The 16,769-nt window shown below is 39.8% G+C and overlaps 1 protein-coding gene across 1 annotated transcript in view; it reads left to right on the top strand.

The window, feature by feature from the left end:
• hs3st4 (heparan sulfate (glucosamine) 3-O-sulfotransferase 4) overlaps positions 1-15,800 on the top strand; it is a 70,876-nt gene extending 55,076 nt beyond the window's left edge. The window contains exon 2 of the mRNA XM_018705102.2: positions 13,269-15,800. Coding sequence (XP_018560618.1) covers positions 13,269-13,923 — 655 coding nt within the window. The 3' untranslated portion in view covers positions 13,924-15,800. The remainder of the gene's footprint in view (positions 1-13,268) is intronic.
• Positions 15,801-16,769: the final 969 nt, after the last annotated feature.

The following is a 16,769-nucleotide window of genomic DNA, read 5'->3' as shown; positions in this document are numbered from 1 at the left end:
AACATTTTTTAAAAATGTACACTGTTTTCTGTTTAAAAATAGCACAGAAATGATGAAACCTACAACAAATGATAGCACTGAAGTGGCTACCGCCATCTCCCACTAGAATAACGTCTGTTTGCATGTTGAGAGCAGCGGACATCTTTTTGTAACACCCTTGTCTTCTAAATTAATTGCAAATTGCTGTGTGACACTGAGGCACTAAGTCATCCCATGAAACTACTTGGAAAAAAAGATGACGTGACTTTATTTACTGACTTTTATTGCAATACCTTGATTTGACATTGACATTTATTCTGGAGTGTTTTGTCTTTTGTGCTGATTTAAACTGAAATATATTCAAATTAATTTGCCTGATAATTCAAATTTAGGAATATGAAGGCTATTTACACCATTACTACTTAAATGAATTGTAAATGATCTCTCTCACCTCCCCAGAATAGAACATGTGAGGACAACAATAACAACAGAAAAAAAGCTTTTGGAGATTAAGGTTTAATATTTGGTTTTATTCCATCTATAAACATTTGACACATTTCTCTTTAAGCTCTCCCCTTTGGCAGCCTGGATTACACAAGTTAATCTGTATATCTCTAAAACATTATCCTGCATTTGTCATGTGTGTTTACGGCAGATTCACTTGCTGTGTCAAACTACCTCTGGTGGGGAGATTAAGGGTGTGCACAGGGGTTTACTGGAAGTGCTCAAACAGGCTGCTCAGAGGGCTGAGGGCTATACCATGATCCATTCAAGGATTACATCCTCATATCTTCTCCCATCTTGAGTATTGAAAACCAGCGAGATGTTCAATGACTTGCAACAGCCATTTCACAGCTGAGGTGTTGTCTGTCCATTTCCTCAATGATAAAGAATATCTCTCTGTAGGTTCTGGGGCTGTAACCAGCCGAAGGTACTGCAGAACAGCCACAATAAAACAGGTTAGAGGTCCTGCAGTGGCTTCCTGTGCATGTAAGTTGAGATCTTTGGTGTTCATCTAATATTATAGTTGCGAGTCTTTGAGTTAATGAGAGTGAGACGACACTTGCATGCTTTGATCCTGAGAATTATTAAATATACATGATAGAAACCAAAAAAACTCAGATGCTCCTCTATAAAGAGTCATTTAATGGAGTGCTTGTTTAGTCGCCATTTTCGTGTTTTCTCTCTGACAGCACACTGAACCCACTCATACTGCACAGTTAGGTCCTTTTCATAGCGGACTCCGTCTCTAATGCCTTCAGTCTTTTGCAGTTATGAAACTCCAAGAGGAGAAGAAACCCATTGAGATTAAGGTGTTAGATTAAATCTAACAGTGATTAAATAACCAACCATTATATAGCTGTAGCAAATTAATTTCCCCTGTGTCATGTCAGCCTGGCTAACACAGTGTACCTGAGGAGCCAACTGTGAGCTGCTGATTATTAGCCATAGTCATAGCAGCTTTGGAATAAAATAGCTAATCTGACCTAATGTCTGGCTTTTGAACAAAAGTCACTGTCAAAACAGAAAGTCCCCAGGGACTATCTAGGAATTTCAGGATGCTAAATTGTGTATTTGCTTGCCCAAAAGTGATACTGTTCAAACAAAAGCACCCTAAAAAGTCAGACATAAGAGAAAACATTCATGCGTTCCTTCCAGTAAACACAGAAACATAAAAGAGTCTTTTCTGTTCTTTCCGCTGTCTGCAGTAGTAAATATAACTGTCACTCAGCACATTTAAGCGTGATGTGGCAGCTGTGGCTATTAAGCTTGTGTCAAATGAAAACACGCTTAAGGCACTCTGAACTGGTCATAGCTGGCATTTATGGTAAGCAAATGGAATATCCACCATGAAAATGAGCTTTTTTAACTGAAAAAAATAGCTAAGCTTTTGTGCACACATACGATACTGAGAGATTAATATCTTATAAATGATAGTTCGCATGGCAGGTGAACTATTTTAGCTTTTTTTTTTCTCTCCCAGCAGACTGTCTGAATTGAGCAATCTCTGCCAGCTAAAGCACAATTTGGATTAGCAAAAGCCCCACTGATAGGTCAGCTTAGCCTGTAATGGAGCAGCTTAGGCCTTGTCTGCATGATTATAACATTCTCAGCAGCCTATTTCCTTGCATCCAGATGTTACAGTACAAACATCTCTGCCTCCTGCTATAAGCCCAACACGAATTTAGATCACAGGGACATGAAATGATGCACCATTTAAAAAATATCTCTGCATATGTGATGTATTTTGTCAAGAAACCTAATTGGAACTGTAACGCTGCTACTGGAGAAATGTCCGAATCAATTTCTTATGGCTGTAAAAACATTTCAAGCTATACTTGTTTCTCATTTATTTGCCACATTCAATTTATTGTAAAAGTTATTATTGTGGGCACGATTTCGCTGTTTGTTTCATCTGTTTGCTGAATCAAAGCATCATAATGACAACTTTAACAACATTTTAAACTACTTTAGATACAGCAGGCATTTCAGCTGCGACACTTCATTTACAAATGCTGGCATATGAAGAATGCCTTTTAGTTAATTGATATTTAGCAGCTCAGTCATTTTATACACTTTTTGCATTTAAATAGCCATGAACTCTGGTTTAAAAACTTCTCAAACCTTTCAGTGGTAATTTATCTCAAACAGTCTGTTGCTGTGCTTTAAATTAGAGCTCCCTCTAGACTGTCCCAGCTGTTGAAACACACTGACGATAAAGTGAATTACAGTTTCCCCCCATGTCACAGAAACTGCCGGTGTATGAGTGATAAGCTCGAGTGCAGTCACCTATGCCAAGGATTCAAGGGTGTATTGTTAATAATTGTACATTGTGATTCTTAGCAGCATGCTCAGCACAATCAATAAACTGGTACAACAGGCCAAGACAAGGTTAAAGGTTTAAAAGTTTCATAAGTGGTGTTGTCAGCGATGGAAATCAGTTGAAAAGGAGATTACCTGAAAGGTCGATACATGACAGTCTAAATGTTTGTGTGAACTGCTGTGTTAAGTAATTTTCAAAGTGCAGTCCAGCTGAGGGAGTCTTTGACACTCTTCTGACAACAGGTTTCACTTTCAGGACTTTTAACTCATCATTTTTACTACACATACTGTAATATTAAAGGAAGAGCTCTCATGAAATTATCAACTATATTTTTTATCAAATTGTCCCAATTGTATTAGTCAGGAAATCAAGCAGTGTTCCTTTCTTACTGAAAAGTATTTTTAATGCAAGTTCTATTTACATCTTTCAAACATTAAAGTGAAAGCTTTGGAGCAACACACACATGCAGGCAGCAACACTGAAAACACAGCAGATCGCTGCAGGGTAGCCTGCAGCTCCACAAATGCAGAACATCTAGGAACAATGGATGGATACAAAGTCTACCGAGTTTGACACTGAGATTATCCTGCACCAGTTCATTTGAGGTAATTTAAGGTCGGATCTAGCAGTTTTTGAAACAAAAAACAAAGACTACAGTTTAACAGAGTAGCTGATTAAGGTTGCGATCACATTTTCTAAGACTATTTAATTAACACATTATAATTATTAGAAATTAGGAAATATTTCAAGCTTGTCATGTTATTTTAATTGTGTTAAAGATTCATGTTATGTACACTTCTTTAGGTGCCCCTGGCCTTAGCTGATTAGTTTTCTTGTTGTTTAGGAAGGCGAGAAAACAACACTGTCTGCAGCTTAAATGCTGGACAAAAATAAATGCACTGACTGATTAGTTGATGTTGATCTGTCTGGAAACAATAACCTGAATTCAAGAAGCCCCTAGTGCTTCTACAATTAGCACTGATAAGTTTCCTCCCAGTGTCAGTCTTACCACATTTTAGCCTTTCCCCATATCTACCAAGGACCCATTTTCCATCCCCTTTCTCTTCTATCGCTTCAGCCAACATTAATATTTTACAGTGAGTAGTGGGGTGGGCCAACCTGCCCAGATGACCTGCCACAGCAGCTGAAATGAAATTTAACTTGTGCCACACTGTTTGATTGGTATTTAAGGTGCCTTTGCAGCACACTACACACCTTTGTGCATTTTGTGTGTATTAAACATATGTGAGAGATCTTTGTGCAAAGAAATAGAGACAGGGAGTGGGTAAATCTCTCATACAAAGGTAATAGATACACTTTATTTCATGCCTCCCTACTTTTTTTTCTCTCTTTTCGTCTATTGGGAGACACATTCTCAAGCACAAGTATGTGGGAAATATTCCTTAGTGTAGAACTATATATAAAATACCCAGAGCACAGAGGATATCTAAATAGATTAACACACATCTGCAGTGCTGAGTGAGGATGGTATTACAGTAACAGTCTTGACAATTTACTGACAGCATCATCATGCTATATAGTAACTTATCACACATGATTCACACCATGTTTAAAATGTAATACAAAGTGCTATCAGCACAGCATTGTAAAAATGATGGTGGATCATCTGAAATCACACACCAGCAGGCCACCATACTCATCCCACAGAATAGATTCTCACCCCTCCTCAAGAGAGCAAAGAGAAAATCATTTCCGTTTGTCACATTTACCTGCTGACCAGTTGCCAGCAGTAAACTGCTGACCCAACACTTCACATGCTTTTTGTGTTTTTAGACTAATTTTAAAGCCCTTCAAGCCACACCACCATTTAAATCGCGAGATCAATACACATTCCACTGCTATTCCATGTCAGTGTGCTGCTGCTGCCAAACGTGTGCCCATTATAACACGGGGTCAAACATGAGTCACAATGCTAACACTTCTGAGACGCTACTGCAGCGGAAATACAGAAGAATTACGATTCAATTACTTTTTTTATTCAGTTATTAGTCCACTGCTGTCCTTCATTAAATCACCTCTATGATTCAATTTAGAAAGATAAAAATTAAACAGAGGAGAGCAGGAGGGGGACAGGACACTGTAGATAAAGCCCTATAGTGTTAATGATCTTAATGGATGCAGGACAACGAGGTAGCACACATGCCATTAGTAAATCTTTTAAGGCTTTCTTTTTTGCCAGCACTCCACAGAGGCAGATGATCAAGACCTGACCTCGCCTTCACCAGCTCAGGAATAAAGCGAGTTAAATGCTAGAGGTGGTTCTTGCCACTGTTGAGACTGGACGTTTAACAAAAAGCGATTCGTCCACTAAGGAATTCAAACATCAAACCAAAGCCTGGAGACTGTATCTATGAATTATAATGTATTCCACATTAGCTGGAATCCAAATGTATGGTTTGGCAAGTTAGCTAAGCTAGCTAACTCTCTTCTGCCGATCATTATAGAAATATGGAGAACAAGTATCTTTGTCATCTTCATTTCCCTGCTCTTTTTAATTCCTGACAAAGCACCAGACTCCCACACCATTTATCCCTGTGAAATACCTGCTGAGCTTGAAACTGGAGTGAGGATGAGTTCTTGCCTGTGATAGAGAGCAGAGTGCAGTAAGACTATTAATTTCTATTTTAACTGTCAGATTTGACTTGTTAAATATGTTAAATCTTCTTCAGTTGTTGATGTTGAGTGTCTAACAAATGCATTTAAGGAATAACTAAAACCATTAAAACCAATGATCAGTAATTAGTCAACTCAAAGTCTTATCTTCCTGCAAGTAACTTAAGGCTGATAAAAATATGTAAAAACCAATGGTAATATTACCATTCTTTGGACAGACAAAGACCAACGCTGACATTTTCTCAATACTTTTATGGCTGATGACCAATTTATGCAATAGGAGAAATGGCAAAAGTAATACGTTTGCCTGCCATAACTTTCCCCTGATATTCATCCTGACATTTTGTGAGTTACCTTTAAATTTCTCCAAAAGGAGAAAACTGCAGAATTTCAGCCGATTCTCTGTCTGTATTATTACTGGATATATGTATTAATGTCTCGCCACAGAAAATGGGAAGAGTCTTTGCAGCCTCCTCCTCTGTGGTGTCACACTGACCTACAGCTCCATAATGAATTGGGGAAAAAAAATGGAGAAAAAAGCCGCTGTGATAGGTAATTTCTTGGAAAGGTTCACGTTCAGGTGTTTAACTGATAGTGCTGCCAAAAAATAACCTCATGGATATATTTAAAAAAATAAAAAAAATAAAAAAAAACAGACAGCCTCTCTTCCCTCCTTTAATAGTGCACCAACAGACCTCAGGGCAACATACAGCAAGAGTCACATACTGTATTAGTCATATATGATATATTGTACATTATATAAATATTCTGAACATCGTATTCAAAATTAAAAATCATTTTGCTCTCCTGCTACAGAGAATGAAATTAGATGCTCTTTAATTTGCTGTCTTTAAATGACCGGTTTTATTCTATTTGTTACTGATGATAATTTCAGCCATATGGCTTTGCTTTGATGAAAAGCAGCAGTTTATATCTTCTGTAGCCACTTGTTTACCCACACAATAATTGATGCCCTTCAATCTTGTCATCTTGTCAGATGGTGTATCACTGCAGGCTTGGTGCACAGAGAATATAATAGGAAATTAAAAATGCCAAATGCCAGGACTGCTCTCATTTTGAAAATTACGCTTGATAAATTTACACATACTGTTGTAAATTTCTGTTACCTCAGATGAACCCTACCTAGTACGAGTATGCTTTATGAAATCTCCTGAATATGTCATGTAATATATGAGCTTAAATATGCAATAAAGGAGAATCTGTGTAAAAATGTTGTGTCATATGCTGCGGTCAGACAGGTGCAGAGTTTCATCTGTGGTCAGCTCCAGTGAAATGACTGGATCCTGAAGTACTGGCCATTTTTCTCAGGCAAGAAAATCTATCATGTTCAAACTGTCATATTAATTGGTTCTGCTTAACTGAGCTGGATCTGCAACATTTCCTGGATGTAAATTTTAGCCTTTGACTCTGATGTATTCAGGTGTGACGTCCAATTACGGAAGATGCAGAGATGGATGAAAAACTCTTTGTTGTTTAATACAGAAGAAGGCACAATGCTTTAAATTCTCAAACTGATACAAACTGATATTCTATAAACTGACATAGCGCATTAAACAATATGTACCTGGTGCTGTGTTGCTGTTGCTGCAGAGTGGGAACCAGCACATCACGACTGTTTGTTTTTGTAGTGGAAACATCAATAACAGAATATTGAGGGCAATTGTGATCAAATTGAATGAGTGTAGCTTGAAGTGCTCTCATCAGCTCATCCAAAGGCAAATAAACACACAACTAAATAACAATAAAAGAAGAAAATCATCTTTCAGAGGAGTGGCAGACTGCTGTTGTTTTGTTTGAGGTCATTATGTAAGCATATTATTTTAGGTTTAGGGCCTGTACTGTATATTTAGGTTTGTGAGGAGAAATCAGCACCTTTTTATAGTCTGTAATGTTAAAACTAGACACTGAAGTTGAAAAAAGCAATATCCTTTGAGTCTTTGATTTGAGATAAGATTGCTTCCATTCTCTCCCAGGACTGTAATACAGTTAAAAATAGACTAACTTTCAGGATCATATACGCTGTTATGGACTAATGATGCAGGGTGATGCGGCGTTCCAAACATCCTCACAGTTTCTCTCATCGTCCCGCTTTATTTCATGATGTTTTATGTCCAAAGGGCATCTGAACACAGCTTCAGATCTCAGCGCGGCAGTCTGGTGATGTGGGGAGAGAAGTACCTGGCTTGCCCACTGTTGGAAGTGGGACGGTCTTTAGGGGGATCTCAGGAAGAGAGCGGGGGAATGAGGTTTTTGATCAGGGCCAGCTGTCACTTCTGTCCTCAACTATTCTGTCAAAGCCCACAGTCCTGCAGCAGTACAAGTATAATGGGCCTTACTTAGAGTGGGGGAGTCTGTGTTGTGTTTTAATTAGTCTCACCATTTAACTCTTCTTGCCATTCAACAGACATGGTTTGCTTGTCGGTAGAACTAACTAAGCTCAGGAGATGCCAACAATAATAATGTTGATTAATGTCTTTATGACAGGATAATTTGGCATATATCCCACCGCTGGGCTCAAAATGTTACATTTAATTAGCGAGAAATATAAAGGTGAGTTTGTAGGTGACAAGATCTTTTCTGAAACCAAACCAAGTTGTTTTTGTGCCTAAAACTAACCAAACCGAGACCATTCCAAGCTTAAGCATGTGTTTATTATTAGGACGAAGGTCCAGTACTCCCTGCCACTGGTACACTCCTATGAGTCATATCCAAGGGTAAGGACAAATGACCTGTACAGCCGTTTAGGTTGGAGAACTTGTAGGATCACATCCAATCGCTCACAGAGGGTGAAATGGGAAATTTGTTTTCAGGACCTTGAAATCAGCCTATGTTCATGTTTACCTGACAGGCACCTCTTGTGAAATTGCTAATTTTGACTGTTGTTGTCTCTTAGAATCAAAGGCAGAAGTAGCTTGAGGTTATCACAGCTAATTACTATGAAGGAAGAGGACACTTCTCAGTATGAAGCGATACAATTCAACAGTACCACAGACTACTCCAAAACAACTCTGAATCCTAGAAATTGTGTTTCTATACATCTAAACAGTAACTGCAAATACGTTTTGAGAGAAACATAGTTCGGATTGGATCACATTTTCTATAATGGTAATGAGGATATGTTGTGAATTTATGAATTTGACAAGTCAAAGTTGAATCTACACCTCCCTGAAAAACTTTCAACAAAACTACAGAACAGAATTTCAGAAGGATTTTATTGGACTATGTTAGTTTTTGGATTTGGAAGTGGACAAAGGAAGAGATACTTAAATTATTTAGCTGGAACTGTAAAAGAGGAATAGGAAATGAATGTGTAAAGAAGTATGAAGGAAACTAATTGGGGAAAGGATATGGGAAAGTAATAGGTGTGAGTGAGGAGTCTCAGGGCAAGGTGGATGTTGTAGTTGAATTGCCAGCAGAATTTCATCAAATATCCATTATCTGAATTGTAGATTGTGATGCCAGAAAGGCATCAGAAAGATTCAAGATTAGAAAATATTATAGTCATAGTCATGTTTTTTTACAACTGCATGGAGAAACATAATGTCAGTTTGTACCCTTTACTGACTGACAACTTGCATGATACTAACACAAGAAATCACTCATGTACAAAAACAAAACAACTTAACCTACAGTAGGTCCATGTATGTTACACAACTAGATTGAGTGGATAGCTTCAAGGCAAGCCCACCTAAAAAGATCTTTTCACTACACTCAGGTGAAAAGGTCAGATTGAGAGGGAGAAAAACAAAAACAAACCAAACTCTCCACCATTATTTGAGCCTGATCTGATCACTGAGAGTGGCAGCATACTCTGTATTTGTTTTCCTCCTAAAAGTTGCACCTTAACCGTGACAAAACAATGCCTCCCACTCCACAACAGACCCACTAGGGCCTTTTGCTCTGGCCTGTAGGCTTGTTTTTGTGTGTGCCAATTGTGTACGCATTCTCTTGTTGTGAGCTGAGAGAGGAATGACTCATTTGACCGACCGTTTTTCTTTTTTTTTTCCCTACATTTTTTATTTTATTTTTCTCCACTTGTCAGTAAACCAAAGTCTTTGTTCTTGGTGCTGCTGTAATCACAGACATGTCACTCAGGGTGTAATAATGGGATTATTCATTGCAAACTGACCACAGTATCTCTCACTTCAAATGTCCTGACTGACTGTTGTTGATGAATGGCTGCTTGCACCCTCGATTGATATTTGCAGCCCGACTCAAAGTGACATTACCATTTGTTTCCCTCTCTGTTGTCTGCCTGCACTGAGGGTTAAGGCTTACTGAGAAAATGTTATTTAAAATTTCATGTTCAATCAGCTTTTTTAAATTGATGATTGATTCATCTTTCAACTCCTTTATTAAACCAAAATAAAATATGCTTCTTCCACAAAGGGCAAAGGTTCTAAGACTCTAGTGCTTCCACGACAGAAGCATTACTCTCTCTTACTGAGTCGGTACTGACAGAACACAAAAAATGAGACATTTCATTAATTCACACTTCAGCATCATCATATTAGTTTTTAGGAATTATTTAGAGGATCGCAGCAGTCTGCCCACATCTCTGGCGCCGTCTCCAAAATGTGCTCTCTGAGGACTCAGGAGCTTATTATGAGTGGACTCCTTTAGAATAATTGATTGTATTTGACATGACATGGAGGAAGCCTGGCGGATTGATACTCCGCAGCTGAGCTGTGATCAATCCAAATGAGAGACTGGGGGAGCTTTTATTTCTCTGCCAGAGTTTATTAGAAACAACTGAGCTTCTCTGGAGAAACTCTATTCCTCCAGAAACAGCTTGGACCTATTAGTATCTGGGAATGTAAATTAGTGTGATCCCTCACCTCATCATGCCTCAAAATATTCCCCGCGCACTAGTTTGACAGAGCGTAATGAAACATTTGAGTTAAATGCCTGGGCATGTTCCAGAGCACTTTCGCAGTGGGCGTTAAGGCATGAAGAGTTATGATTATCTGCGAAGATTGGTTTCTGTCTTAACAAACACAAAAAAATTTGCTGTGATTTGGTCCTGAAAGACGAATCAAGCTTTGGAGAGACGACCGAAGCGTCCTCTAGGATCTGAATTTTGTGTGGTGTGTGGGTGTGAAATGGATTTCCTTCCTAAGTTAAAGTACATGGCCTTGATACAACTGGTGAAATGTAGTTTTAAAGGTTGATTTTCTGCGTTATTATGCATTTGTCTGGCTCAGATAAATATTTTTGCCAAATTCAATGGGTCTGGCTTTTGTCCGTATATTTTACAAATTACAGAGCAGCGATGAGAATGCATTCAGATGCTCACAAAGGAAATTTTAACTGTTTTCTGCGTAGTGTAGTATCGGTATCAGTCACACTCTGCATGAGCTGCCATCAATACTGCATTATCTACTCTCTCAATGCAGCAATGCTCTCGCAGGCATACTGCAGCATGCCTCACATGGTAAAGATCATTAAAAGTTACTTAAGGTGTAAAGCACCTGTATGTTCACACTTGCGTTTGTTATGTAAATAAAGGCTTGGACATGTGTTGAAATGCAAGAAAGTAAATGAAACATGGTATGTTCTTGGTGTGAGGATAGTAAACAGCAGATGGTTTGCCAGGTCTCTTTAGCACTATGGATTTTATTTACCTACCCACCTGAATGACCTGTGCTGAGCTGAGCAGCTGAAGCAGAGAAAAAAACAAAAGCAAGAGTTAACTTGTTTACTCTGGTTCCACTAGACTGCAAGGCCAGAGGAGTCATTTGCCACACACACACGGAGAAATTAGCTTGTTTACCAGCATTTAGATTTTTTTTTTTTCCCCTCCTTCCCTTGCTGTCCCACTGACATTTTAAATGTACACGATCCATGACTGATTCCCAATCAAAACCACAGTAACAAAGTGTTTGGCTTGCGCAGTTTCCATTGTTTTATAATTAAATGTATGATGATTAGCGTTGAGCCCAATGGGGGCAATAGCTTGTTACATGCACGCCTTCAAAGAGGTAACCTTGAACATTGTACATCTGTCCTGTCAATTGGATATGCTCCAAAGATGCACAGCACATTACTGGTGAGATGCTGCAGTTCATGTCCGTACAGTAGGATATCGGTTGTTTCAAGGTGATTCGCTGTGGCACACTTGAGCTTTTTTTCCTTCTTCAAACAACCATACATGGTGATGTTACACCCTCAGACCACCTACCGCACTTTGGACTTAAGTGGCAGACAGAGCTGAAGTCCTTGAAAGGTTACAAAAATCTTTAGCCATTCATTACTATAAGGGAGAAAGTGTGGGAAGTGATGGAATATAATGAAAACTAATACTCTTTCTAGTCACTATGCTATCTGTAGATATGTTTAATATCCCATTACAGGCCCAGAAGTAACCACAGTTCTATACTGTCAAGAGACAAACACAATCCGGAGGGAAATTACCCATCAGTAAGGCAATACTGTTACTGAGATGCAATTACCAGGCCACTTGTGAGACTTTCAGCCCAGTATCCATGGGTGCATGTGTGTGTGTGAGGGTGGTCGATATGTGCATAACAGCTCTTATGTTTTGCAGAGTAAATTGGATTCTTTGCTGGAGAACAGTTAATTTAGAATATGTCCAAGATGCAAATGATTGATGTGACTATATCGTTACAACTGTAGGTTTTGTGGTGCAGGGCAGCCTAATGGAAAAAAAAAATATTTCAGGGAGTGAGGAAATAGCTTTTATCCAAGAATTATGGAGAATATTCCTGCAACTAACTCATTCAGTCTCTGGATATAATAATTTGGATTTTGGTTGGCTGTTTTAAACATTAATTTCCAAGCAAACATTACTTAATTTGGAGGAGTGGGGACAGTCTGCATGTCTGGATTCTGCTTGACTTTAGATTATACTGTGGAGCACCTGAGCTCGTATTTGTAAGTAGTTAAATAAACGGTGTGTCTCACGGAGGATTTAATGTACCAATTTAGCACTGAATCGCTTAGCCCACAAACAAAGAAAACAGCACGGATTGGAATGAACATCAGTGTAAACATTTGATAAGGATTTGCTTGAGGCGAATGCTATGCTTTATTATTGATACAAAAATAGCAACTGTAGAAACACGACTTGCCTCTGTGCGTGTGATGTACTTGCCTCTGCACCCGTCGTATCCTACAACTCATTCTCAGACACAGGGAGTTGAACATAATATTTGTGGCGATGGCGAATGGCTCCCCGTTATCCCCGAGATAAATTTCTCGAGTCGGGGACATTTCTATTGTACTACAAATTATCAGCTTGAATCTTGATAATTAATCACTGCTGCCTTCAATGAACAGCCCCTAACCTTAAATGTAATAAAGAGAGGAAGAAGAAAAGAGCTGCCTGCACCCATTGCAGTGGAAGTGCATGTGCATTAGGAATAAAACTGCCTCCACAGAGTGTGAGCCTAGCATGCATAATAAATGTATGACAAAACAATACCCCAGGCACCCCAGTATTAATGATATGCGGTGAACTCATTATTAAAGTTCCAAAACAGCTCCTGGAGTAACACAGATGGAGTCAATTAAGCAATGAGCATACTTGCTTGCCTGCCGTTTCATCTTCGTTCTTTTATCTCTTGCATATTACTCCATGGATGTAATTAGCTGTATGTTTCTCCTCACAACATAATGTCTAGTGATAATAACAGTTTTCTTCACTTGTAATTTCAAATAATGTACTGCTTAATAAATGTACCAAATTTGTTTGCACTGTGTCCTTGGGTATTTCACTTGCACTGCAAGAGGTGTTCAGGGTAATACCGTGCTAAGTTGCTTTTTCTTTTCTTCTTGTTTTTGTTCTCAGAGACTTGATGCCTTCGACGCTGGAGGGGCAGATCACCATGGAGAAGACACCCAGCTACTTTGTGACTAACCATGCCCCAAAGCGCATCCACTCCATGGCCAGGGACATCAAGCTTATTATTGTGGTGCGTAATCCTGTCACTAGAGCCATTTCAGACTACACACAGACTTTGTCCAAGAAACCTGAGATTCCCACTTTTGAGGTTCTGGCCTTTAAGAACCGGACGCTGGGTCTAATAGACGCCTCATGGAGCGCTTTGCGTATAGGAATATATGCACTGCACTTGGAGAGCTGGATGCAGTATTTCCCTCTCTCCCAAATGCACTTTGTCAGCGGGGAGAGACTCATTGTGGATCCCGCCGGCGAGATGGCCAAAGTGCAGGACTTCCTGGGCCTGAAGCGGATCGTCACAGACAAACACTTTTACTTCAATAAAACTAAAGGATTTCCGTGTCTGAAGAAGCCCGAGGACAGCAGCACTCCCAGATGCCTCGGCAAGTCGAAAGGGAGAACTCACCCCAAAATTGACGCGGACGTGATTCGGCGGCTGCACAAGTTCTACAAACCCTTTAACATGATGTTCTACCAAATGACCGGCCAGAACTTTGAATGGGAGCTGGAGGATGACAGCGAATCTCGCGGCTCTCAGGACTAGAAAGACTGCGGGATGGCACGGCGCAGCCCCCACCACCAGCCTTCTCACTAAAACTACTATCGTCTCGCTTCGTCTTCAGAGAGAGTGCTTGAGCACGCCAATCAGTCATGGCTGTCTTTGCAGTGTCTGTATCCATTAGCAAGAGTTTACTGACATGCTTTTTCTCTCCCTTCAATACTAATGTTGTTGATGATGGCAAATCATTATTGTATATACTAAACATAAAATATATTTATATTTGTGAAAAGGAGATGATTTATTCCTTTTGTTTTTAAAGCATAGTGCTGATACGAAAATCACGTTGACTATGGCAATGCATGCGATGAGTTAAGTGTCCTTACCTCATGAGCCCTAAGGGTAAACTCTGCCTGTTTCTTCTCCCTTTACTTTCCTGCAGTTTGTTGCCCTCACACCCACTCACCAGCATTCAGTACAAAGAGATATTCTATTTCAATGGCTAAAGGCCATGAAGTGCTCTGTATTATTTGTTTCAACACCCTCCTGCTGCTTTAGAAGAGAGAGAAAAATGATAGACATATAGTACAATAATTCCTCGACATGTGCTCATCTTTTCGATTATCCATATTCTGAATGGCGATAATCCATTTTTTGTGTGCGTGTGTGCGTCAGTCTAAGTTTACCAAAGTGTTAATTTACTCAGTGTCAGTGTTCTGGTTGCTCTGCACTCATTAATTGCACACATATTCAATAAGAGAACTGATGTACAGTGGCCATCATTCAATAATTGGATTGTTTCACTGCATAGTTGAACATTAGCATACTGATGACCATGCACTCAGATGTGGTGCAGTATCAGTAGTTTTTGGCAGCATAATTCGACAAGTGAATCCATGTACTACAAACACCAAGGGTTCGCTATGCATCTTGACAAATAAAAACAAAAACAAACTTATTTCCTGTTACCAAAACTCTTCCGGTGCTCGACTGTTTGCCTCGTGACCCTCCTCTTGTCAAAGTAATGCATGTCAATGAGGGTGAAGAACAACAGCGGAGGACCGAGCAGAGGTTTGTTAACAAACATCTGCTGTAACGCGGTCTTCTGTCGTTAGAGATTAATGGCGTGTTAAATAAACCGCTGCTGCTGCTGGAGCAATGTCAATGTCAGAGAGAATTTGCTGTCACCGGAAAAGCTACATACATGCCCAGGTAAACTACCAAGCCATTACTGTATGTACTTAACTTGAATGAGATTATGTCTGCTTGGGAAATGTGCTGTAAGTAGAGGTTTACTACCAAACACTTGTGATCAGCGGGACTAACTGGGCGGATGCATTGTGATGAAAATAACAGGGTTTTGCTGTGAAATGCTCCTTTACTCATGCAATGAAATAACATGATCCGTCATTTATTCTTTATTTTTTGGGGGTTATGCATAACTCGCTGTGCGTCTGTCTGTTGTCTCTGGACTTTTCATCAATTGAGACAATCAATACAGTCAATGAGTCAATAAATACAGTCTGCTACACATCACTGGTTGCTACAGCTATGATGCATTGCTCTGTTAATCCTCCCTGTTCTCTGGCCATGGATGGCTGGATTGGTTCACTCTCTGCAGACCTCTCTGTCACCCTGGGGAGGCCAGCACCAGCAGCTACTTACACAGAGCAATTGATTCAATCAAAGTAAGCACTATACTGCCCTTTGTAGCGCCAAGCCTGAACACTTACCTCAGAGTCTCACTATCCCAGAGTCACAACTTCCACTTTGAGGCTTTTCTGTGCAGCCATCCCTTGGTGTTTTCTTGACAATCTCTCTGTCTCTCTGCACTTTTACCCGCTCTGCCTCTCCCTTGCTTTCTTGCTCTCTCTACACACACACGCGCACATCATCCTCTGAGCCGATATGTTGTGGTGGGAAGCTGTTTCACAAAAGGTGCAGCTCTCTGTATAAAAATAACTGAACTGCAAGTAAGGCATGCTAATCATACATTTAAAAAAAAGCCTTTATCATTATTTATTTATTCACAGTTTCCCCCAAGCTTTAGATCATGTATAATCCACCTTCAAAACCAGACAGTCCCTCCTACTCAGTGTAAGAGATGCTCAACGAAATCCACAGAAGGCACCCTACAGTTTCATTAGAGCAGATGAGGACTCTATCTATGAATATGTACCCGTGCTGTCATTTGCATCTCCAGGATCACACACGAGGGATTCCTCTCCAAAGTGAAAACCTGGATCACACCTCTCATTAACACAGGCACACACCTTTTTTTCTTTTGTACTTCTTGCTTGTTTTAGGTGCGGGTGGAGCACTGTGATACATCCTGCGAGATTGCGACGCATGAAAGGCATGCTAAGCTGCCCTTCACATGTTCCTCCCCGTGGGGGTCACACTGCGTTACGTGGCTCGGTGGGTTTTTTGCGGCATCAAGCCAAGACGGCCGCGACAATAAACAGGCATCACCTGCTCATCAAACTGTCACTGCTTAAATGCAGTCTTTTCAAAATGAAGTACAAATTCATATTTGTCAGTCATTACTGACAATTTGGCAAAAAGCTGAAAGGATAATTCACAGCATGAACAGGCTACCTGGGTGTACCTGGAAATGATTTGCACTTGCTGGTTGTGTATTTATTTTTTGGGTGAAGGGCTATAATCTGCGTATGAGAGGTGCTTTGAAAGTGTTGTATTTCACTTTTCTGTTATATGGCCTATAATTATATACCGCTGAAGGGCATAATGAAAGGGTACAGCAAACAAAAGCTCAGTTTGAACCAAAGCACTGTGAATAGTTTGGCTCTGGAAGCATGAATGTTTGCAAAAGAAAAAAACCTTCAGACATAGTCAAGTCTCCATTACTACCAACTAATTGGTTTTTCACT

This window comes from Lates calcarifer, linkage group LG11, assembly GCF_001640805.2.
Source record: "Lates calcarifer isolate ASB-BC8 linkage group LG11, TLL_Latcal_v3, whole genome shotgun sequence".
Taxonomy (NCBI): Eukaryota; Metazoa; Chordata; class Actinopteri; family Centropomidae; genus Lates; species Lates calcarifer.
This window is presented reverse-complemented; position numbering and strand designations above follow the sequence as displayed.